At 41.6% G+C, this 26,209-nt stretch overlaps 1 protein-coding gene across 1 annotated transcript in view; it reads right to left on the bottom strand.

The window, feature by feature from the left end:
• The window catches only part of LOC139415694 (lin-28 homolog B (C. elegans)), a 43,771-nt gene extending 21,607 nt beyond the window's left edge, over window positions 1-22,164 (bottom strand). The window contains exons 1-3 of the mRNA XM_071163813.1: window positions 22,155-22,164; window positions 21,293-21,483; window positions 4,327-4,517 (exon numbers count right to left, since the gene is read on the bottom strand). Of these exons, the coding sequence (XP_071019914.1) occupies window positions 4,327-4,517; window positions 21,293-21,483; window positions 22,155-22,164 (392 nt within the window). The remainder of the gene's footprint in view (window positions 1-4,326; window positions 4,518-21,292; window positions 21,484-22,154) is intronic.
• Window positions 22,165-26,209: the final 4,045 nt, after the last annotated feature.

Here is a 26,209-nt window from a genome sequence, read left to right as displayed (position 1 = left end):
ACCATCGAGAGCATCCTGACTGGTTGCATCACCGCCGGGTATGGCAACTGCACGGCCTCCGACAGAAAGGCACTACAGAGGGTAGTCCGTATGGCCCAGTGCATCACTGGGGCCAAGCTTCCTGCCACCCAGGACCTATATACCAGGCGGTGTCAGAGGAAGGCCCCAAAAAATTGTCAAAGGCCCCAGCCACCGTAGTCATTGACTGTTCTCTCTGCTACCGCACGGCAAGCGGTACCAGAGCGCCAAGTCTAGGTCCTAAAGGCTTCTTAACCTCTCTGGGATATGTGAGACGCTAGCGTCCCACCTCGCCAACAGCCAGTGAAATTGCAGGGCGCCAAATTCAAAACAACAGAAATTCCATAATTAAGATTCCTCAAACATAGTATTTTACACCATTTTAAAGATAATATTTTTGTAAATCCAGCCACAGTGTCCGATTTCTAATAGGCTTTACGGCAAAAGCACACCAAATGATTAGTTTAGGTCAGCACCTAGACACAGAAAACCATAAAGCCATTTTCCAGCCAAGGAGAGCCCTCACAAAAGTCAGAAATAGCGATTAAATTAATCCCTAACCTTTGATCTTCATCAGATGGCACTCACGGGTCTTAATGTTACACAATAAATGTGTGTTTTGTTCGATAAAGTTTATCTTTATGTCCAAAAACCTCATTTGAAATTGTTGTTTTATGTTCAGAAATGCATTGTCTCAAACAAACATCCGGTGAAAGGGCAGAGAGCCACATCAAATTACAGAAATACTCATAATAAACATTGATAAAAGATACAAGTGTTATGCATGGAAATATAGATAAACTTTTTCTTAATGCAACCGCTGTGTCAGATTTACGGCGAAAGCAAACCTTGCGATTATGTTAGGTCAGCACCTAGCCACAGAAAAACATACAGCCATTTTCCAAAGAAGGAAAGGTGTCATAAAAGTCAGAAATAGAATTATAAATATTCACTTACCCTTGATGATCTTCATGCACTCCCAGGAATCTCAGTTCCACAATAAATGTTTGTTTTGTTCGATAAAGTCCATCATTTATGTCCAAATACCTCCTTTTTGTTCACAAATCCAAACTCACGAGGCGGGCAAGTCCAGGCGAAAGTTCAGACAAAGTCCCAAAAGTTATAATACACGTCGTAGAAACATGTCAAACGATGTATAGAATCAATCTTTAGGATGTTTTTATCATAAATCTTCAATGTTTCAACCGGACAATTCCTTTGTCTTTAGAAATGCAATGGAACGACGCTAACTCTCACGGGTGCGCATGAGACTGAGCTCATGGCACTCTGCCAGACACCTGGCTGAAACAGCTCTCATTCTCTCCCCCTTCACAGTAGAAGCCTCAAACAAGGTTCTAAAGACTGTTGGCATCTAGTGGAAGCCTTAGGAAGTGCAATATGACCCCATTCGATAGGCAATGACTTGAAAAACTACAAACCTCAGATTTCCCACTTCCTGGTTGGATTTTATTCTCAGGTTTTTGCCTGCCATGTGAGTTCTGTTATACTCAGACATCATTCAAACAGTTTTAGAAACTTCAGTGTTTTCTATCCAAATCTACTAATTATATGCATATTCTAGCTTTTGGGCCTGAGTAGCAGGCAGTTTACTCTGGACACCTTATTATCCAAGCTACTCAATACTGCCCCCCAGTCCTAAAGAAGTTAACAGCTTCTACCCCCAAGCCATAAGACTCCTGAACAGCTAATCAAATGGCTACCCGGACTATTTGCCTTGTCCCCAACCCACCCCCAATTTTTACGCTGCTGCTACTCTGCTTATTATCCATGCATAGTCACTTTACCTCTACCTACATATTACCTCAACTAACCGGTGACCTCGCACATTGACTCTGTACCAGTACCAGCCTCGCAACTGTTATTTTATTGTTGCTCCTATGTGTTGGAGGAAACACCGTACAGCTGGCAACCGAAGTCAGTGTGCATGCACATGGCCGCCACAAGGAGTCGCTAGAGCACAATGGGACAAGGACATCCCAGCAGGCCAAACCCTTCCCTAACCCGGATGATGCTGGGCCAATTGCGCCTCATGGGTCTCCTGGTCGCGTCCGGCTGCGACACAGCCCGGGATCGAACCTGGATCTGTACTGGCTAGTTACAGTTTTAACTTAAAAACTCAGCTAGAAAATCTAAGGCAAGACTTGAAAATGGCTGTTTAGCAATGATGAACAAACAACTTGACAGAGCTTGAAGAATTTTTTTAATAATAATGTGCAAATATTGTACAATCCAGGTGTGTAAATATTGTACAATCCAGGTGTGTAAATATTGTACAATCCAGGTGTGTAAATATTGTACAATCCAGGTGTGTAAATATTGTACAATCCAGGTGTGTAAAGCTCTAAGAGATTTTCAGCTGTAATCACTGCCAAAGGGGATTCTAACATGTGTTGATTCAGGGGTGTGAATACTTCCTGTATGTAAATTAGATCTGTATTTAATTTTCAATACATTTGCAAAAATGTCTAAAAACATGTTTTCCATGTCATTATGGGGTATTGTGTGTAGACGGGTGAGAGAGAAAAAATCAGTTTAATCCTTTTTGAATTCAGGTTGTAACAACATTTGGAATAAGCCAAGGGGTATGAATATTTTCTGAAGGCACTGTCCATCTTACATCCACTGTAGGGAAAGAATTACATTAGCCTTGAGATTGCAAACGTTAAAGGCACACAGCTTAATTTTTTTTTAAATTAAGGAATAATCTGTGATATTTCCTTGTTCAATGGTTCTTTGATGACAGCCTGCCCTATATTCATTGATTATTTAAGAATAACTTGAGTTGCGTTTATGAATTTGAGAGTAGTTAGGTTACATTTCTCCAGCCCCCATTCTTCATCTTACTGCTAGTGGATACACAAACTCCAGATTTTGGCTTTAATGTACACTGTACAGTGGAACTATGTGAAGTAGCCTCCCACGATGGCAGCCACATATAGCTCCATCCCAGTCCGTCTCTGTGTGTTCACTGCAGCACCAGGTGCTCTGACACATGGAGAGGAGGAGGAACTGCATGTTTTCTCAGTAGAAGAGGGACAGAGAGTTAGAGCACAGATACAGCAACCATCAAACTATTTCAGCGAGTTCCATATAAGCCTTAGGGACTAAACAAGACGTTAAAAATGTTGATGTCGGGAAAGAGTTCACATTTAACGTTCACTACTCCTGAAAGTCTTGTAACAGTCCAGCTCAACACCACAGACAGTATTCAGATATAGTCAAAACACCCCCTTTCATAATACCTGCAGTAAAATGCATTGAGATTCACAAACCTACCCAGGCACAATTTTAAGATTGTGGAAGGTGATAAATTGACTTTGAATAGCGGGAAAAGTGCCCTATTCAATGCATGACTCAAGCTGAATAACCATGGCAATCACTATGTACTTAGATCTGTGTTAAATCTACAACCTAGGCCCCCTGATAACTATCCAACTGATGAAAGCAGAAACATACAGATTTGTAAGGCTAATACTAACATTTTCTTCCATATTAATACCCATCAACAACAAAAATATGTTTCGTGTTTTTTTTTTTTTTAAACGGTTGTTTTTTCATCAGTAAAATTTGAGCGTAAATCAACAGATTACTTTTTAAATGTTAACAAATCAGTTTAGCCTTTTTAATTCTTTGTTGTCCACGTTACTTTAATGTTGGTTTCCAGTAGCAGTAGTGCCGGGGGTCTCAATACAGTTACATCTGTATTGTGACTTGCATACAGCACTGAGACACACCCCACCAGACATGCCACCAGGGGTCTTTTCACAGTCCACAGGTCCAGAATAAATTCAAGGAAAAGTACAGTAGTATACAAAGTCATGATTGAATGGAACTCCCTTCCATCTTTTATAGCACAAGTGAACAGCAAACCTGGTTTCAAAAACAAAACCACACAGCTAGTCGGCTGTACCTATATCCTATATCTTGTTGTTCTTTTTAAATAGTGAGCAAACATGTTTTCAGCACTTATTTCCATGACTGATCAAAACTAATTATATCATGTTATCTCGTCTCTCTGCAGCAGACATATAGTGAGCAATATGTTTGGAACGTCAAATCACAATAGAATTGTAGAATCAAATTGCAAAACATATAGAACCGTGAGAATCTCAATGCATATCATATCGGCACCTAAGTATCGTGATAATATCGTGAGGTCCATGGTCTTTCCCAAAATGACAGCCATTTTGCCCATGTCGTTTTAAAAATCCTGTGCAGCAAAGCTCCATCCACAATGTACTTCCTGTCAATCGGAGCCTTCTCAGCATGCTTTGCCCTTGTACTCACCGGTCTCCCTTTGGTTTGCGGTTCTTCTGGGGCGGGACCTTCCCTTTGGGTCTCCTTTCGCTGCCCGCACACGGTCCCCCACCCAGACCCATCACCCACAGGGACTCCAGGCCCTTGGAGGACTTCTTAAAGGTGAACTCCACCTGCTCGCCCTCCTTCAGGCTGCGGAAGCCCTCCATTACCAGTTTACTCTGTGGAGGAAAAAAATCAACACACCAGCCCTTTAAGAAATGCTCACATGGAATTTGAATTATACCGACCAGACCATCCTTTAAAAGATACTGAATTATTACCATGTAATTACAATTACATCCAGAACACCCCTCTTTAGAAACACTGCACTGTTACAATTAATGATTTTTGGGCTAGCATTTATAGCAAACCTTTGGAATGTCGACTATTTAATTCCAGTCATTGTCAATGTTCATCCTTATCAAATGACAAAATGTAATTAAATCGAAAAATTGGTAGCTTAGGTGCATCCCTTCCTCATCCCTCCCATTTTAGTTCTCACTTAGACAGTTTCCTTCTGACAGGGAGGGAGGGGGGAGGGGGGGGGTAAATAGGGTTTCGCACCCAATGCTGTCACTTCCCTCTACCCAAGAAATATGTCTTTATCAGTTCCATCTGAATTATTCATCTGGTTACTACGTAAACACTAGGCTACATATAAATCAAAGATGTATGATTTGACAACAACATAATATGACTGATATCATGTATCTTTTACGGATCGCACCCGACGCATAACCGAATTTAGCAGAGGGGAACAAACACACACACCATCAAAATGTATACATGCTGTTGAAGGAGTGTCAGAGCAAGCCAACAGTATGCAGGCCAATGAAGAGCTATTCAAACAAGCATGTTGCCACGAGAGTGAGAAAGAGAGGCTGAATGATTGTATAAACAAGAGTACAGTTGGGAAGAATGGCTACTATTTGGGTTATCTTTACTAAGTAATTTACCACAGTGCAAATGTTGCTTGTGTTTATCTGTGGTAAACAAGTTCAAAAGACAAAATAGGACTATAAACCATTAAAGTTCATGCATATAAAACTATTTGGTCACACTATTTGTATGGTCTGGAGTTTCCATCTGTAGAATCCTCGACAGATTGTTAGTTTGATCTGTTGATAAGGAACTGCTTGCTAAGGTTACGGTTAGTATTTGGATAAGGGTTAAGGTTAGGGTTAGTAGATAGTTAGTTGGTTGAAATGAAATGTTACTGATAGTCAGTAGAGCACCTACAGATGGATTATCCACATAGTGTTCCACAAGTGTTACCAATCATTTCATGTTCATGTTTCATGAAAATATAATACATCTGGTCCAATGTATAGCTTTATTTTGTATTAATCTTTGATATAAATATTATTAGTTAAATATTATCTCTGGAATCCAATAGGAAAGACAGAAATAATAGCTGCACTAAAGTTATTACAGTTTATTTCTTCAAAGATGAAACAAGGAATTTCTTTATGAATTAACCCGTTTTTGGAATAGATTTATACGTGTATATTTGCTATAATCCATTTAATATTTCACACAAAATGTTGCCTAGAATTATGAACACAATAACGCTATTATAGAAGCTTGAATATCTTTATAATGGTGTGTTTATCATCTCACATACCCTGAAGCTTTCTACTGACTAATCAACATGAATTCATTATCTACTAATGATTTTAATACATGAAAATAACAGCTACTATCTGTCCTAGATGATATTTAGACCCTTATTCTGATGATATCTAACAATTATTTAAAATCACTACAGTAATATTCATTTTAATTTATTGCTTGAAATAAAAAGACAAGTGGGAGGGGCAAAAAGGCAGTCCAAAGATCCAAGTAAATTATATACTTCACATCTCTAAACCACTCAATTATTTCAATATATTTTATTATTTCTAATACAGTGAGTTTTCTAAATATATATATTTTTTTATATATCTAAAATACCAGTTTGCATCATTTCTAACACTAATTGTTTTCACATAACATAGAAACAAATCCTTCTGTTATACACAAGACACATTTGGGATAACCCATTGGAATCAATAAATGTAATACTGTATGGTTAATTAAAATACTTACAACAACTGCGTCTCGAAAATTACAATGTCACATTTGACTTAAAGTACTGTAAACTACAAAATATATCAAATCATACCAATTCATTCAAAGTGGTCAAATCAGCACCGTAGTTCAGAGATTTCACTATGCATGATTATTACTATAGATATTATTTAGTCATTTTGGTGAGGACAAATCGTTGTGCTTCTTGACAATAAAGACGTGAACATCATCACTAAAAGACATCACCAACACTACTAACCAAATTACTAAAAGCACTACAAACTCTTTATAAAGAATATTGGTGAAAAACTCCATAACTACGAAAGACAGGGGAATCGACACATTCATCATTTAAAACACCTCGTTTCACGAAGGGTGAAAAAGACTCCTCAATCATACATGATTTCACACAATGTATTCATTCGTTCATTTATCCCTTCGTTCACTCAAATCATTCCCTGTCTCCTGCTAGCAAGCAGTAGGTGATTAGCTTAGCTCACTCCAGCTAGCTGAAAGTAGGAGACCGTTCTGGATGTTTTGGATATGCTGTGAGGGATAGAATGAGAGAGACAGCAAGGATTCTACACCTCTATTCAACAGGGCAAACACTCACGACAAAACAAGGGATAGAATGAGAGAGACAGCAAGGATTCTACACCTCTATTCAACAGGGCAAACACTCACGACAAAACAAGGGATAGAATGAGAGACAGCAAGGATTCTACACCTCTATTCAACAGGGCAAACACTCACGACAAAACAAGGGATGAGGGGAAAGAAAAGGACAGAGAATGCGATGTCATGGTGAACTGAATTAATATTAATATGCATACAAGTTGCTAATGACAACCAAGGTGGGTATTATATGTTCGTCTCAGCTGTAGTGGGTCACTTCAGGAGATGATTATACATTTTGGTACAAATCACAACAGCATTAAAACAAACTAAAACCACAACTTCAAATAGCTAATAAATTATTTCAATCCCAGCGACTTTATGATGGATATATATTATAAATTCTAAAATGTTACGGGCATTTAAAAAATAAAAATTCAGCAGAACTGCTTCTCTCTTTCTTTCAAGGCATAATTATGACTAGTCATTGATTCTCTGGCTCAGCCAATCAATGAGAGCCTTCCTCGTCTGCGCCAGTCATCATTTTATGAAAGCAGCATGTGTTTCCGGGTCAAAGTTCAGTGGTCCCCGCATCCCCACCCCCTGAGCCTTCATAACACTGGTCCAGTGATTGTCAGTTAGAAAAGCACACAAGTCCTTTTGTCCACTAGAAATATGTCAACTCACATTTCCTAGATACTTTAATGAATATCTAGTATCTAGGAAATTATAGTAAAGATATACAATTGGCTTTTTATATAACCACAGTATCTACGTGTGTAAAATAATGTGTCAGTAATTACAAATTGCCGCAGGACTTTATTCAAGCTACTCGACTATGAACTAAATCAGATGAATGAAATTGAGTTATTCCCTAATAAAATAAATTCCGGACAAAGGAATGCATATTATGCCAGATGTGCGTTTGTGTGTGCTTGCATGTACGTACGTGCATATGTGTGTGCGTGTGTGTGTGTGTCTATGTGTGTGTGTGTTTGCATGCACGTACGTGCACATATGTGTCTGTGTCTGTGTGTGTAAACCTGAAGAATCAGAACCTGCAACCCGAGTGCCCTCCTCTCAGGTGACCTGGCGGGTGTCCTCTCAGGTGACCTGGCGGGTGTCCTGCCTGGTTTCAGTTTACACACAGAGGTCAAGAGAGGGCATGGTCAGAGGAGAGAAAGAGAGAGAACAAAATGGAGGAGTGGCCTGGAGCAGGGTGGGGGTGTGCTGTGCGAGAGGGAGAAGGGGAGGCGAGAGAGAAATGCCTCTAGCACATTCTGTTCAGCTCCAATGGAGGAGCAACTCCTGATCAGGCCTGGCGGGGACCAGGAATGACAAGGAACAAAACCTCCATTTGATCAGGAGCCTTGCAGGTCCCCCCCCCCCCCAGGAAGAGGACCCACTGACAGGGAAAGAGGCAGGGAACACACCAACCCCCACACACCTCCAAAACTGCCTGCCCATTCTGAGTTACCCATGTGCTTTGTCCATTTCCACATACAAATAATAAGGATTTGGACCGAGTGTGTGTGTGTTCTGTTTCAGAGTGGTGTTTGTGTGCTCATCTATTTTTCATCGTTAAATTACAAGAAACGCTGAGAAGACATTGTCTTTCACAGCAACCTGGGAGGAGAAAATGATTATGTACTTATTACGCTCATAAGACTACCTCCAGAATGTGTGTGTACATGCGTAGCGTGCATGCGAGTGTGTGCAAACTGCGAAGGAAGCAAATAATAAACCCAGCGCCCTGGATGAAAATAGCCTAACCATCGTCATCACCAGTCGCGGTAATCGATGCAGGAAGTGGAACGAGAAAGGAGCTGTGTGAGGGCTAATTATGGGATGGAGCTGCTGGTCGGAGTGAAGTAGCCTATTGGAAGCAGTGTGTGTGGGGGGGGGGGGGGGGGGGGGGGGACTGTGTCCATGCGCACAACTGTGTGTGTGTGTGACGACCATGTGGTGCGGTGCCATTAAGTATCTTTTTACACACAGGAAGTGCTAAGTGGACAAAGCTGGCCCCGATTGTCACAGATGGACGTGACCCAACAGGATGCATATAAAATAAAAAAAACATCAAAAGACGAAACCTCACCGCGCTAACATCCCTCGCCCTCCTCCGCACGTTTTCATTACAGCCACTAACCCCTGACCTCTACCCAACACCCCCCTAACCTCTACCCAAACCCCCATCAAACATTTAAGAGTGTTCCCATTTCCCCCCTGGCCCAAATTAACAACACGCTAACCGCTAGCGCACACTGATTATGGAGCGGACCATATTTGATGGGGGGGGGGGGGGGGGGGGGGGTTGGGTAAGAAGTAGATAATTCTGCTATGGGTTTATCAGGACGGAAGGAGGACGGGAAAGAACCAAGGTGAGGTGACTGGGGAGAAGAAATGAATCAAGGTGAGGTGACTGGGGAGAAGAAATGAACCAAGGTGAGGTGGCTGGGGAGAAGAAATGAACCAAGGTGAGGTGGCTGGGGAGAAGAAAAGAACCAAGGTGAGGTGGATGGGGAGAAGAAAAGAACCACGGTGAGGTGGCTGGGGAGAAGAGAAGAACCAAGGTGAGGTGGCTGGGGAGAAAGAAATGAACCAAGGTGAGGTGGCTGGGGAGAAGAGAAGAACCACGTGAGGTGGCTGGGGAGAAGAAAAGAACCAAGGTGAGGTGGCTGGGGAGAAGAAATGAACCAAGGTGAGGTGGCTGGGGAGAAGAGAAGAACCACGTGAGGTGGCTGGGGAGAAGAAAAGAACCAAGGTGAGGTGGCTGGGGAGAAGAGAAGAACCACGTGAGGTGACTGGGGAGAAAGAAAGAACTAGCAGAAGTAGGGTGACAACCTTAATTCACTTCAGCAAACGGGGGCCCTAGTAAAGGAAAAAAAAGGTAAGAAGCACAGGTCAACATTGCAAATAGAGTTGTATTTTTGAACATAAACAAAACAGCAGCCCTGCTTCTTGCTTTGCTGTAAAGCTGAGGTACAGTACGGGACTGGAGAGAAGCGCAAAACTGTGGAGAACAATGGTCATAAATGTAACTAATTAAAAGCAGAACTGTCATCAGACCCAACTAAGAAAACTAGACGCAAACAAAAATGAACAGTACAATGGCACCTTATGGACATTTGACATCTGCCAGAGAAATGGACACTTTTTCAAATGTATTTTTTTTGTTTCGTTTTCTGCTGTTGTCGTTGGTATTAAATGTGAATATTATGAAATGTAACCGACCTTCATGAATTAAAAGAGAAAGGAGCCCAGCTGCCCAAAATAAATTCAATACAAATAATTGTTTCTCAATTGGAACTGAAAAACAACAGGAATGTGATAAAGCCTACAGTTAGATAGTGTTTATTAGGTCACACAACTGAAAACATTTTGCAACAGAAAAGAAAAATGGTGCCTCCTGGGTGGCGCTGTGGTTAAGGGCGCTGTACTGTAGCACCAGCTGTGCCACCAGAGACTCCGGGTTCGCGCCCAGGCTCTGTCGTAACCGGTCGCGACCAGGAGGTCCATGGGGCGACGCACAATTGGCCTAACGTCGTCTGGGTTAGGGAGGGTTTGGCCGGTAGGGATATCCTTGTCTCATCGCGCACCAGCGACTCCTGTGGCTGGCCGGGCGCAGTGCACGCTAACCAAGGATGCCAGGTGCACTGTGTTTCCTCCGACACATTGGTGCGGCTGGCTTCCGGGTTGGATGCGCGCTGTGTTAAGAAGCAGTGCGGCTTGGTTGGGTTGTGTATCGGAGGACGCATGACTTTCAACCTTCGTCTCTCCCAAGCCCGTACGGGAGTTGTAGCGATAAGACAAGATAGTAGCTACTAACAATTGGATACCACGAAATTGGGGAGAAAAAAGGGGGTAAAATTGAACAACAACAACAAAAAAAGAAAAGGAAAATGAGCATCCAGGTAGTTGCTCCGTGTTTCAGTCCGTTCTCTTCGGTTTGGTGCCTAATGAAGGGGACCCCGGTCTAAAAAGACTTTCAATCAAATCTAAGACATATGACATTTCCACTTGGGAATAGAGCTAAATATCAAGCTATGGACATAGATTTCCCCCCAATTAAATATACAGTTGAAGTCGGAAGTTTACATACACCTTAGCCAAATACATTTAAACTCAGTTTTTCACAATTCATGACATTTAATCCAGGTCAGTTAGGATAATAGTAGAGATAATGATTTATTTCAGGTTTTATTTCTTTCATCACATTCCCAGTGGTCAGAAGTTGACATTCCCAGTGGTCAGAAGTTGACATACACTCAATTAGTATTTGGTAGCATTGCATTACAAATTGTTTAACTTGGGTCAAGCGTTTCACGTAGCCTTCCACAAGCTTCCCACAATAGTTTGGGTGAATTTTGGCCCATTTCTCGACAGAGCTGGTGTAACTGAGTCAGGTTTGTAGGCCTCCTTTCTCGCACACGCTTTTTCAGTTCTGCCAACACATTTTCTATAGGATTGAGGTCAGGGCTTTGTAATGGCCACTCCAATATCTTGACTTTGTTGTCGTTAAGTCATTTTGCCACAACTTTGGAAGTATGCTTGGGGTCATTGTCCATTCGGAAGAACCGTTTGCGACCAGGCATTAACTTCCTGACTGAAGTCTTGAGATTTTGCTTCAATATATCCACATCATTTTCCTCCCTCATGATGCCATCTATTTTGTGAAATACACCAGTCCCCCTGCAGCAAAGCACCCCCACAACATGATGCTGCCACCCCGGTGCTTCACGGTTGGGACGGTGTTCTTCGGATTGCAAGCTTCCCCCTTTTTCCTCCAAACATAACGATGGTCATCACGGCCAAACAGTACTAGTTTTGTTTCATCAGACCAGAGGACGTTTCTCCAAAAAGTACGATATGTGTCCCTGTGTGCAGTTGCAAACTGTAGTCTGGCTTTTTTTATGGCGGTTTTGGAGCAGTGGCTTCTTCCTTGCTGAGCAGCCTTTCAGGTTATGTTGATATAGGACTCGTTTTACTGTGGATATACATACTTTTGTACCCGTTTCCTCCAGCATCTTCACACGGTCCTTTGCTGTTGTTCTGGGATTAATTTGTACTTTTTGCACCAAAGTACGTTCATCTCTAGGAGACAGAACGCGGCTGCGTGGTCCCATGGTGTTAATACTTGCATACTATTATTTGTACAGATGAACGTGGTACCTTCAGGCATTTGCAAATTGCTCCCAAGGATGAACCAGACTTGTGGAGGTCTACAAAAAAAATTCTGAGGTCTTCGCCGATTTTCTTTTGATTTTCCTGTGATTTCAAGCAAAGAGGCACTGAGTTTGAAGGTAGGCCTTGAAATATATCCACCGTTACACCTCCAATTGACTCAAATAATGTCAATTAGCCTATCAGAAGCTTCTAAAGCCATGACATAATTTCTGGAATTTCCCAGGCTGTTTAAAAGGCACAGTCAATTTAGTGTATGAAAACTTCTGACCCCTGGAATTGTGATTCTGTGAATTATAAGTGAAATAATCCATCTGTAAACAATTGTTGGACAAATGACTTGTGTCATGCACAAAGTAGATGTCCTAACCGACTTGACAAAACGATAGTTTGTTAACAAGAAATTTGTGGAGTGGTTGAAAAACTAGTTTTAATGATTCCAACCTAAGTGTATGTAAACTTCCGATTTCAACTATATACGTTTTTAAACACTAAAAGGTTGCTTTTTGACTGGTGATTGAGCCGGTTACATCATGACTGGTTTACAGCGTTAACAATAACAACTTCAGGTCCATGCAGCACACACACATATCGATATTGATTATTATAAAATAAAGCAGTGAAGACATTCAGATATTTCTGAAGAGTATTCTTCAAAAACCACTAGGAAAATGAAATCAAATGACTGTTAGCATGCTACCTGTAGCTGTCCTATCACAATTTTCATTTGGTTTCATTGACAATACTTTGTGTTCATAAAACAAAGTTAAATACCATCGGTTTATAAACTAAGATGGATCAATGTTCACGATTAAAAACTTGGAAATAACCCGAATTAAACCTACTGCTGGATCCATTCAATCTGAGCACATAAAGCAAACTTTAGACAGCGACTGGATTTGTATGACAAGAGATGGTTTAGGAAACAAGTTGCCTATTATCAAATCAAATTTCAGAACTATTGAAAAATTACTGGCTTGACCTTTTTACACACAATTATAAAAGCTGTGGTTTCCCTTTCTGTTTAATATTCCTCATTGATTATCTTTAGCCCTTTGGTATATCATTTATTTTCTGTTTCAAAAAAAATAAAACCCACCAGATGGGTTGAGATCATAATCATAAAGGCTTGTGATCAGTGCTAGCTAAATGCTAGGCAAATGCAAGGTGAATGCTAGCTAAATGCTAGCCAAATGCTAGGTGAATGCTAGCTAAATGCAACGTGAATGCTAGTTAAATGCTAGCTTTGGTTGCATTAAAACAGCATTTAGTACTCAGGTTCAGCAATAAGTAAATGTATGACCAAAACGAATTATCAATGTAAGCCCTGTAAACAAACTATTGGTAATAAAAGCAGAGAAAAAGTATACTGTGGCTACTTGCTAACTAAGCTGGGAAATGGAATGGTCTTAACAGTTTGTTGCTCCATTTTCTTTCCATAACTTCAAGGGAAATGCAACTTGACAATGACAAAATAACCAAACCAAGAACTCTATTCTGTTAAAGAGCATTTGATCCAGGGTCTTAGATCATTGAGAACAAAATATATTTTCATGTGTTCAAATACACATATAAAAAAAATATTATCCTGAAGTAAACAAACTAAAGTAAACATTATTACATTGAAATTCAAAATGTCCCTTTTATACAATTTCACAGAAACATAGTTACATAAAATACGCATTCAAATCCACCAAGCTTCTTCAGAAGCAATGCCAAAACCAAACCATCATTGGAGCATCTCTGTGTTCTAGACAATACAAACACAGATCCCCTACTAAAAAATGGAATCCGTCTGTTCTTCAACTTTCCTGTTTGTCATGTCAATAGAAAATCATTTTTAGCACCATTTCTAATCTAACTCCCACAATCCATCCTTCCAATTACCAATCACATTCCCCATATATGGACGACCCCTCAAGAGGAAGTCACATGACCTCCCTGCTTTCTTCTTCTGCGTTTTTTTGAAGCGTTGAAGTAAAGAGGGGGGAGGTGAGAAGGAGGATGGTGTGTGGCTGTGGCACTAGAGACAAAGCCTGATACTGGCTATCTAGAGGCAGGGACTGGGGAGGGGTGGCAGGGACTGGGGAGAGGTGGAGCTTGAATGCCAAACGGTGACATGGGTCAGAGGTTAATCTCACTAGGGGCCCATTTTAACCTCTGCTATGCCACAAACACATGCAAACACACACACACACAACCAAAAATCTCAAAGTGCTCAACTATTATTACGTAGTGGAACAGGCAGGAACAGCAGAAAAGGCAACAACTAACCAAAAAAAACACACATGCACTCGTGCAAACACACAATCTTGGAGGTTTCCGATGGAGGAAGGGCCAGTACAGCAGCACACCATGCTCAACGTTTAGACTTGATCCCCAGCAGAGGGAGAACAGCAAATCAGGCCCCTTCCCTTTTTTGTCTTTAAACAAATTCCTCTTTTAAAAAGAATGCCTGAGGATGGAACAACCCCCACGCGAGAACACACACACACACTTGCCTGACTTGAGTTTTATGACATAGTTGCTACGAAGGGTTGGAACGCTGACACGCGCACACACACACACACACACACACAGGGGCATAAGTAGGCTTTCAGTAAGGTCCGGAACTGGGCAATTATTTTTTTTAAGTTTTAAGTTGAAGCTCATTTACTGCATTTCTATAGAATTAAAACACTTTAAAATGCTAATTTGGAGAACAGCAAAAACAAGCCAAAATGACCCCAGCCATTATCACCTTGGCTGCTGTAGGTTCATTCACCTCAGTCCATCTACAAACACCTAGCCTATTAGCTGTACAAGTGTAATGTTATACCCCTGAAAGGGGGGAAATATGAGAAATGTGTAGCATCAGCGACTGTTCAATCAGTTGTAATGATGAATTGGATCAAATCATCAACTCTGTAAATAGATCTCTTTTATCGAATGACAATGTTCACACTTGTATTACTAGGCATTACTAATCAAGCGCCGCACAGACAGACATCAAAGGAGCACACAGATGATCGTATAATCACATTCACATGAATTATTTCAATCTTATTTACGATTCTATATTAATATCAGCAATGTAGTTTTACAAGCATTTCGCTACACCCATAATAACATCTGCTAAACACGTGTATGTGACCAATAAAACTGTGATTTGATTTGTCGTGATAAAAGAAAAAAGGTGGGTAAAGAGTAAACAAACTCCAGGGGACGATCGAGATCAGATGACAGACCATGTGGAAATCTCATATTGAAACAGATGCTTGATAAAAACTAGTACAAATTCTCTTAGGGGACCCCAAGTTTGGGAACCAGTGTATTAACCTCTCTCTCCTCTGCATGCATTGCAGCCTGCCTCAGCCTCACCACTGAGCGCCACATCACCGTCTGTCTCAGTAGCCTACTCTGTGTAAAGCAAAGTTAGGAGAACTTAGTCAACAAAAAAAATGTGCTCCTGCTGAGGTAGGCTCCATTTAACGTTAGCCAACCAGAAGTAAGAAGCTAAGTAACACTAGTCAGATCGCTTCAACGTTACTACATTAGAAGTCCTGCACTTGCTTTTTTATTGAGGGAATATACAGTAGCAGTCAAAAGTTTGGACACCTACTCATTCCGGGGTTTTCTTAATTTTTAATATTTTCTACTTTGTGGAATAATAATGAAGACATCAAAAGTATGAAATAACACACATGGAATCATGTGTTGACAAAGAAGTGTTAAAAATCAAACAATATTTTATATTTAAAACTCTTCAAAGTAGCCACCCTTGGCATTCTCTCAACCAGCTTCATGAGGTAGTCACCTGGAATGCATTTCAATTAACAGGTGTGCCTTGTTAAAACTTCATTTGTGGAGTTGCTTTCCTTCTTAATGAGTTTGAGCCAATCAGTTCAATCAGTTGTATTGTGACAAGGTAGGGGTGGTATGCAGAAGATAGCCCTATTTGGTAAAAAACCAAGTCCATAAAATGACAAGAACAGCTCAAATAAGCAAAGAGAAACCATAGTCCATCATTACTTTAAGACATGAAGGTCAGTCAATCCGGAAAATGTCAAAAGTTTCTTCAAGAGCAGTTGCAAACACCATCAAGCGCTGTAATGAAACTGCTAAAAGGAGACTGCATGAGTCAGGTCTTCCTGGTCAAATTGCTGCAAAGAAACCACTACTAAAGGACACCAATAAGAAGACGACTTGCATGGGCCAAAAAAACACAGGCAATGGACATTAAACCGGTGGAAATCTGTCTATTGGTCTGAGGAGTCAAAATTTTACATTTTTGGTTCCAATCAGCAAGTCATTGTGAGATGCAGAGTAGGTGAATGGATGATCTCCGCATGTGTGGTTCCCACTATGAAGCATGGAGGTGGTGGTGTGATGGTGCTTTGCTGGTGACACTGTCAGTGATTTATTTAGAATTTAAGGCACACTTAACCATCATATGGCTGCCACAGCATTCTGCAGCATTACACCTTCCCATCTGGTTTGCGATTAGTGGGACAATCATTTGTTTTTCAACAGGACAATGACCCAACACACCTTCAGGTGGTTACTTTGAATAATCTTGTTTAACACTTTTTTGGTTACTACATGATTCCATATGTGCTATTTCATAGTTAAGCATTCACTATTATTCCACAATGTAGAAAATAGGAAAAATAAAGAAAAACCCTGGAATGAGTAGGTGTGTCCAAACTTCTGAATGGTACCGAATATGGGGCAATTTAGCAATGAGGATTTGTCATCTGTAATGGTTATGATAAATTAGACATTGTTGCAATCTATATTGAACAAAAATAAAACGCAATGCAATAATTTCATAGATTTTACTGAGTTACAGTTCATATGAGGAAATCAGTCAATTGAAATAAATTAATTAGGCCCTAATCTATGGATTTAACATGACTGGGAATACAGATATGCATCTGTTGTTCACAGACAGTTTTTTTTAAATGGGACTCAGGACCTCGTCACTGTATTTTCGTGCATTCAAATTGCCATCGCTAAAATGCAATTGTGTTCGTTATCCGTAGCTTATGCCTGCCCATACCATAACCCTACAATGGGGCACTCTGTTCACATTGACATTAGAAAACCGCTCACCCACACAAGGCCATACACGTGGTCTGAGGCTGGTTGGAAGTACTGCCAAATTCTCTTAAATGATGTTGGAGCCGGTTTATGGTAGAGAAATTATCTTAAATTCTCTGGCAACCGCTCTGGTGGACATTCCTGCAAAACTTGAGACATCCGTGGCATTGTGTTGTGTGACAAAACTGCACATTTTAGAGTGGCCTTTTATTGGTGCACCTGTGTAATGATCAAGCTGTTTAATCAGCTTCTTGATATGCCACACCTGTCAAGTGGATGGATTATCTTGGAAAAGGAGAAATGCTCACTAACAGGGATGTTAACACATTTTTGCACAACATTTGAGAGAAATAAGCTTTTTGTGCACATGCTACATTTCTGGGATCTTTTATTTCAGCTCATGAAACAGGTTCAACACTTTACATCTTGCTTTTATATATGTGTTCAGTGTATATAGGTAAATGTGCACATTTTTTCCAGTAAGGGCCTCGTGTTTGAAAAATAAAACATTATTAGAGTACTCAACAACAAAAAAATCACGAGTCATCAAACAGTCTAAATGTGTCACATGCCCATCCCCAACCAGTTGGGGAACTCATTCTCCAAGGGTCGGTTTTTGTTTGTTTGGGGGATGTCTGTAAACACGGCAAGAGTTGCGACATGAGATAATCTTCATCAGCTAAGCACTTATGTATCCAACACAAGTACATAAAGGTCATAATTCATAAATGTCAGGTAAACTGACAGATTATCTCATAGAACAAAACATTTAAGATCTCCTAAACCTGTGTTAACCTCAGACCTTATTTTCAGCATTTATCCCAAAACCCCATTCTTACCCCCATAAGAATGGCCAACGAACCAGGTGTACTACAAAGCAGGATCAATAAGTTAGCAAGATACCTTTGATAAGCAAACAGAAATGACTACAGATTTTCTGGTTCATTAAAAACAGTAAACCTGAATTTTTGTTTGTCAAATCAGTTAGATGATGCCCATTTCAAGCTTAGTTTTCTGCAATATAAGAAGTTAGAACAGAATATGTATGCAAGTTCGCTGGTTTACTCCTTGATCCTGCTTTGTAGCATCCCTTCTGAAGTAGAGAAAGCTGACTCATTTCCGTTTCTTTTTACTAAAAGCTGCATCTATAAAATAGGAAATGTAAATAACACACACTGCATACAGAAGGCTGTGTAGGAGTGTGCCGTTCATTGATAGAGTAGCAGCTGATGAAGAATTACACATGCACACACAGAGGAAGTGATTGGACAGGAACCCCGATGCCTGGGCCCCCCCAGGAAGATTTCTCCAAGGTCGACATGGAAGCAGCTCATTATTTCTGTCTCCCTCTCTCACCAACTCTTTCTCTCTCTTCTCTCCCCCCTCCCAACTCCCTCCCTCTATCCCCCACAACCCCCTTAAACTTCCTCCCCTCCACTCCCTCCCTCACCCCCCCACTCCCTCCCTCTTCCCCCCCACTCACTCCCTCTATCCCCCAAACCCCCCCAACTCCCTCCCCCTCCCCCCAACACCCTCTCTCCCCTCAACTCCCTCCCCCTATCCCCCAAACTCCCTCCTTCTTCCCCCCCTCTTTTTCCACCCCAATACCCTCTCTCCCCTTCTCAACTCCCTCCCTCTATCCCCCACAACCCCCCCCCTCAACTTCCTCCTCCCCAACTCCCTCCCTCTATCCCCCACAACCCCCCCTCAACTCCCTCCCTCTATCCCCCACAACTCCCCCTCAACTCCCTCCCTCTATCCCCCACAACTCCCTCCCTCCCCCCCCCAACACCCTCCATCCCCCCCAACTCCTTCTCTCCTTTTCCACCCCAACACCCTCAACTGTCCCCTTCTCAACTCCCCCCAACTCGGCCCCCTCTCTTTCTCCCCCTCAATTCTCCCCTCAAACCCCCCCCCACCCCAACTCCCTCCCTCTTTTTCCACCCCAACACCCTCTCTCCCCTGAAATCTCCCCTTCTCAACTCCCTCCCTCAACTTCCTTCCCGCCAACTCCCTTCCTCTTTCCCCCCCAACTCCCTCCATCCCCCACAACTCCCTCGCCCACAACTCCCTCCCTCTTTTTCCACCCCAACAACCCTCTCTCCCCTCAAATCTCCCCTTTTCAACTCCCCCCAACTGAGCCCCCTCTCTCTCTCCCCCACAACTCCCCAACTACTCCCTCCCTCAACTCTCCCCTCCAGCTCCCCCACTCTCTCCCACCCCACCCCCCAACTCTCTCCTCAACTCTCCTCTACAACCCCCAACCCCCCCAGGTCAACTGTAAGCGCTGTTATTGTGAAGTGGAAACGTCTAGGAGCAACAACAGCTTAGCCACGAAGTGGTAGGCCACACAAGCTCACAGAATGGAACAGCCTAGTGCTGAAGTGTCCTCGGTTGCAACACTCACTACCGAGTTCCAAACTGCCTCTGGAAGCAACGTCAGCACATGAACTGCTCGTCTGGAGCTTCATGAAATGGGTTTCCATGGCCGAGCAGCTGCACACAAGCCTAAGATCACCATACACAATACCAAGCATCAGCTGGAGTGGTGTTAACCTCGCTGCCATTGTTCTCATGACCAGTGGAAACACGTTCTCTGGAATGATGTGTCATGCTTCTGTAACCGTGAAATGGCTAGCTAGTTAGTGGTGGTGCGCGCTAATAGCGTTTCAATCGGTGACGTCACTCGCTAGTTGATGTGTGCGGAGGGTCCCTGTTTCGAGCCCCTGGTTCGAGCCCAGGTAGGGGCGAGGGGACGGACTAAAGTCTAAAGACTAAAGTTAAACTGCTACACTTCACCATCTGACAGTCCGACAGACAAATCTGGGTTTGGCGGATGCCAGGAGAACGCTACCTGCCCCAATGTATAGTGCCAACTGTAAAGTTTGGTGAAGGAGGAATAATGGTCTGGGGCTGTTTTTCATGGTTCGGGCTAGATCCCTACAGCATACAACTACATTCTAGATGATTCTGTGGTTCCAATTTTGTGGCAACAGGTTGGGGGAAGGCCCTTTCCCATTTCAGCTTGACAATGCCCCCGTGCACAAAGCGAGATCCATACAGAAATGTTTTTTCAAGATCGGTGTGGAAGAACTTGACTGGCCTGCACCAAGCTCTGACCTCAACCCCTTCCCTCTGGGATGAATTGGAACGCCGACAGCGAGCCAGGCCTAATCGCCCAACATCAGAGCCCGAACTCACTAATGCTCGTGGCTGAATGAAAGCAAATCCCTGCAGCAATGTTCTAACATCTAATGGAAAGCCCTCCCAGATGAGTGGAGGCTGTTATAGCAGCAAGGGGGGGACAAACTCCATACCAATGCCCATGATTTTGGAACGAGATGTTTGACAAGCAGGTATCCTCATACACTACCAAAAGTATCTTTCAAAGAAACAGTTGTACGAACACGTGATCAACTGAGTGTTTTTAACTGTCAAAAGTGTCTTTTTGCATGGTTTCCAATATGGTGGTGCCATCAACCATATTCTCCCTGTCAATGAGGCAATTAAAAAAACTACAAACTGTGTCATACAAGCATTGTACTGTGCAGTTCAAGGGAGAGTGCGGGTTCGGAGAGGGATAGTGCCACTAAGGAAACACCACAGCATGTTGTTGTGTGCCCTGTAACCTACATGGTGGGGAAACATCATGATGATACAAAAGAACACATTTGGACAAATGGTCAATTAAAAGATAAGCTACACATGTTGCAACCAAAACTCTGGCCTACAAAAAAAAGTCACTTTCGCAATAACACGTGATGTTATTGCCAAGCAAGGACAAAGGTTAATACAACTATACAATTGAGTCATTTCTCATTTAGAAATAATTGGCCTAGGCTGCTTGATCAAGCCTACTGACTCCTTGCTTTCCATCAACAGGGTGGATGGAGTAGACTACAGCGTACAGGGTAAAGGACTGCACCAAAGAGGGAGATAGATGCCCAATGCCCATAGCAGCACAATGTCAACCTACACGGGTTTTCTCGTTCGGGGAACTTACTTGGTGAACAAATACGTCCAGAGGGGGATCTACGGGGCTCCCCTCGCTGCTGGTCATTGATATAAATCCGAACCCCATTCGAACATTAAACCACTTGCAGTGGCCTGTTCCTGACAGAAGCTGGGGCCGAATTCGCTCTTCTTGCTCCGTCGACTTGGCTTCGTCTTCTCCGCCACCTTTACCCGCCCCTCCTAAAAGGCATATGAAAGTAGTAAGCTACAGTAGGCTGTGTATTGATAGACGAGTGTGGATGTGGCATATGTATTTAACCTATAGCCGTGCCTGCGCAGTTATTAGGCCTAGTAGTAACCTTTACACAACTTTTATGGAGCCCAGTTGGTTGGAAATCTCCATAGCCTAAGCGATGGGGAATCCCCGCCACTTGACGATGTGATGTTCATCTTTGCTATAATTCGTCTCCACGTAACGATTTTAGCGCATGGTAGAATGATTTGAACATCACGCAAATCGGTGTAAAACAGGATACTTATGGGGCTTCTAACTGCATGGCGCACAGCGATATGCGATTGATTTGGTCGATTCCCCCTTGCACGTGCATGCTCACTGATGTAACTTCTGGAGCATATTTACTTACATCTACCACTGTTAATAACCAGCATTGTATGGAACTCCAAGGGCAGGTGTACACACATGGTTCACCATGCAAGCCCATGTTGGGCACAATACGCTCTTTATCGTTGACAAACCGCTCCAACAAGACCCCAATATGTATTTTCACATGGCAATAATCGTGGGCGGTAGGCTACATAACACGTTATATGTAACAATAGCCCGTCGCAGCCCCCCTCTATACCAAAAAGTAAGGACAATTTTTTTTTTTTACAAATAATTGGAGAATAACCTTCGGCCATGTTTCCCCGCGGACCTTCTGTTCGAAAGTTCCAATCGAAAAGCTTCCTCTGCGAAAACGGGTTATGATAGTCACCATTAATCCGACATCCTCAATTCCAGCGGTCACAAATTTAGCTCGCATGGTACAGTGTGCTTTCCCTCTTTTGATATTTTGTCATGTCTCTCTCCTTCAATCCTTTCCTCGTTCACTCCACTTCGAGCGCTTGCTCTCTCTCTCATTCGCTCGCTTACTGGCTGTGCCTCTGCCAGTACTAGACACGTGACTTTGTCAATTACATGCTTTCTTGCTACTAATTTTACCACTGATCTAGGGACGGTAGAGCAGCGAAGAAAACTGGCTCGGAACCGATTAGGTCCAAGTGGTCAGCCGTGTCCTCACAATAACACACCTTTATTAAAGAAGGATGCGTTATCTTGCTTCAAATGTAACAACTTCGGCCAAGAGTTGTGTGAAAGGCAAGTAGCCTTCTGCCTAATGGTCAGCCTGGTTTTCGCCTGCTTCATACAATTTTTAATAGCCAAATCGGTTTCTAAAATGCAATAACTGACATTTGAATAACAGCAGCGAATGCACTAAATTGGAACTATAAAGACTGTGAAACAACTAATGAATGCAAACAAACATTTGGTGTAGTAAATATTAAATCTGTTGTTCTGCTTATTTTATACACTAGTACTACATTTTATTTTCTACGTTCCTAAACCCTTACGATTCACTGAGATGCATGTGGTAAAATAGACCTATAGAAAATCTCTTTGAGATTGAATTGAGGCGTTTATTTGAATTGATAGATTACATTTGTTTGCTGGACACATATTTTGCTACGTTTACTAAGGTGGAAAATTAATTCGTTCAACATATCGTTAATTAATACAGATTATAGTCCAACATTTTTTTTTTTTTTTACTTTATTTAACTAGGCAAGTCAGTTCTAGCCGTTGAGTATTAAAATAAGATAGAATGTTACATATGCATTTTAGACAATTTATTTAGGTTGAGTGCTTGTTCACATGGCCAACCCCCTGTTCCTCCTCTTGCGTAAACTACTATGCTCCAATGTGGTAAACCAGGACAATGTCAGGCCTTTGGAATGAGATTGAGTAGTAGAACGCAAACACCAAACAAGTGGAGGCCTTCAATTGAATATCTAGAATACAAAATAAATGGAAGATACATTTAGAGTCAAGTAAAGGCAGGTAGCCTAGCGGGGCCATTAAGAGCTTTGGGCCAGTAACCGAAAGGTCGCTCGATCAAATCCACAAACCGAGTAGGTGAAAAATCTGTTTATGTGCCCTTGAGCAAGGCACTTAACCCTAATTGTTCCTATAAGTCGCTTTTGATAAGAGCTTCTGCTAAATAACTAAAATGTAAATAGGATATTTATTTAATTTGGAGTAGTAACCTATCAATATGGTTAATACACTGCAAATATTTCCATTGATAAAAATGAAGGGGGCGGGTAGCATTTGTGAAAGGGGGAAAACGCGTTGGGAAGGAATGAATCAACAACAACCCATCCCCACCCACCCAATAGCATAGCAACCCCAAAGAGCCCACCCTCCGGAATTCATGAGTTTACCCCTACCCCCACCCAGACCGTCCCCGCCCAACCCCCGCGCAAATTCTGTTTTTGAAAATCTGGTGAGGAGTCCTCCACAGTGGCAACATAAATTATGGCTTGGGTCACAGGGCCGGCCACTTGTGTCGGATGTTATCGACTCACTCACATCCCGAGTATGGCTTTTTCTGATCGGACAGAGCTATGTTATCACCCACAATCCTAGGCTAATAGGCCTGCTCGCACTGTATTTGATATATCTGAGCTAACCTATAGACAATCATTTGAAGACTACAATAATAACATTAGGATTCTATATGGTTCACAAACCCTGATAAGGCCAACATTACAAAAGCTACAATTCTGCATAAAAGAGTAGAAATATAATCTGTAGATTGTGTCAATTATTTTGTATATATTCTTGTTGTTGTCAGCACCATTCCAACAGGTCAAATTCCTGGTATAGGCAACATGTAAATGTCATTTGCGAATAAAGCTGATTCTCACCATAAATAAAGGCTTATGGACATAAACAAAGTGATTAATAAGACATTTAACCAGTTAAAGTCAACGGAGAAATAAGAATGTAACCATAGCCAAACCAACAGATCAGAAGTAGCCTACACCGCTCAAAATTATCCTACATTTACTGACACATTCACAGGAGGTAAACAAGTCCCAAATCGAGATTCCAGAGCTTTCTCAGCTTTTTTTCAATAGTAACATACCAACCCGAGATTTGGTGGACTCCTTCACCCTAGCCAACCCCACCCAACCCCCACACCTCACCAACCAGGCTCCCAAAGGGAAGGAAGTTTGCCTCCTCTATACCCTGCATTTCTGTCAATAGAGTTCAAAGGGGTTATTCAATTCCTCTCTCCTTTTCTCCCTTCTTTTAGTGCGGGGGATTTATTTCGACGTTTTAACATGTATTCCAGACAGCAATATCTCACTTTTATATATCCACTGCTAGGAAATACGTAACATTGTTGACATAGTTATAGGTCAGGCCATGCCATGCTGTTGGAAGGAAATGTGTGTTGGGGAGTCTAACAGCATTTTACAAGCAAAAGGTAAATGTTTTTTGTTTTTTTCTATTTGAATTCATTTAATTTGTTTAGGACAATAGGCCTACCAGCTAATCATGCGTTTATTTCAATGAGATTGTGATTTACTTTTGTCTACCTGGGAAACATTTCAATCATATGCACATTTTTACTTGGTTTCATGTAAGAAAGTCCCTTCTTGTCTTACTTGTAACATTCGTTAAGATACATTTATATTAAACGAAAATGTAAAGTATAAGGATTGTAAAACCCCCATACTTGTAGGTGTTTTGTTTGAGCAAACCAACCCTAGCTATCTAGATTAAATAAAATGTTTTTAAACGAGCTTTTCTTTCTAATAATAGTTATTTATTTGAAATTCAATCAAATTGAACTATTTCCTGTATTAGGATTAGGATTTAACGGAAATTCCTTGAATAGCCTAAATTAATAAATTGTAGGCTTCCACAATTCAAATCAAAGTTTTGAACTGATACATCTTTACTTTGAGTAGACTAACGCCCAAAACATTTAAGAGATATCTGAAAATTCCCATTGGCAAATTCATTCTAGAAAGTGGTGTGAACTATAAGAATCACATGGCCTACATTTTCTGTTGTTTATTTAAGAGTTAGTCATTCAACGACATATGCTGCTCTGTGATTTGAGATAAATGTTAAATAGGAGAACACAAAGCCTACAAATACTTGAATGAAATATCAGTGACGTCAGAGGGTAACATGAGTGAGAAGCGCCTCTCTCCGCCCCCGGCAAGAAAGACGCAATTGGCTTGGGAAAGCCAAACTATTTACAGAAAACTGGCATAGAACAAAGAATAGCGCCTGTGCACGAATTCTCGTTATTTTATTGTAAAAATATAGGTATGGTCAGTAATTGTTTTCCTATGGCCACGTTTGTTTAGAAATAGGCTAAACCGCGCTAGCTTGTTTGATTTTAATGTTTTCATTAATTCCTTCAGGTACCTAACAAAAAAAGCCAAATGCATGGAAAAATACATGCATTTTGGTTTTAAACTAGCTTGAACCGGAACAGTTTGATCTGAGAATAGAATGCATAGCCTATTTGATAGGACTACCCAATAATGCATCTTGTTTTCTAGTTAACTAAAACAAGAAGTTCAATGTTAAATATGCTAACAATTCCTGTAGAGGACAATGGAATGGCATTTCCAAGTGGTGACAATATCGACCACATTGAGTCTGATTATACCCAACTGTTGCCGTGTTGAACAGGTGTGTTCACCATGACAGAGAGATATAAGGTCTACCAATGTATATTCCGAAAGATCATTCACTAACCTGTGAGCGACGGAACAGCCATTGTCATCCTCGTCTTTCTCTGTCTTCAGACGTGCTGCTGTGGACAAATTAACCCGTCGTCCTGATCGAATGTCTTTGTCCACTTGATTTTATTGTTGT

This window comes from Oncorhynchus clarkii, chromosome 8 (assembly GCF_045791955.1).
Source record: "Oncorhynchus clarkii lewisi isolate Uvic-CL-2024 chromosome 8, UVic_Ocla_1.0, whole genome shotgun sequence".
Classification (NCBI taxonomy): domain Eukaryota; kingdom Metazoa; phylum Chordata; class Actinopteri; order Salmoniformes; family Salmonidae; genus Oncorhynchus; species Oncorhynchus clarkii.
This window is presented reverse-complemented; position numbering and strand designations above follow the sequence as displayed.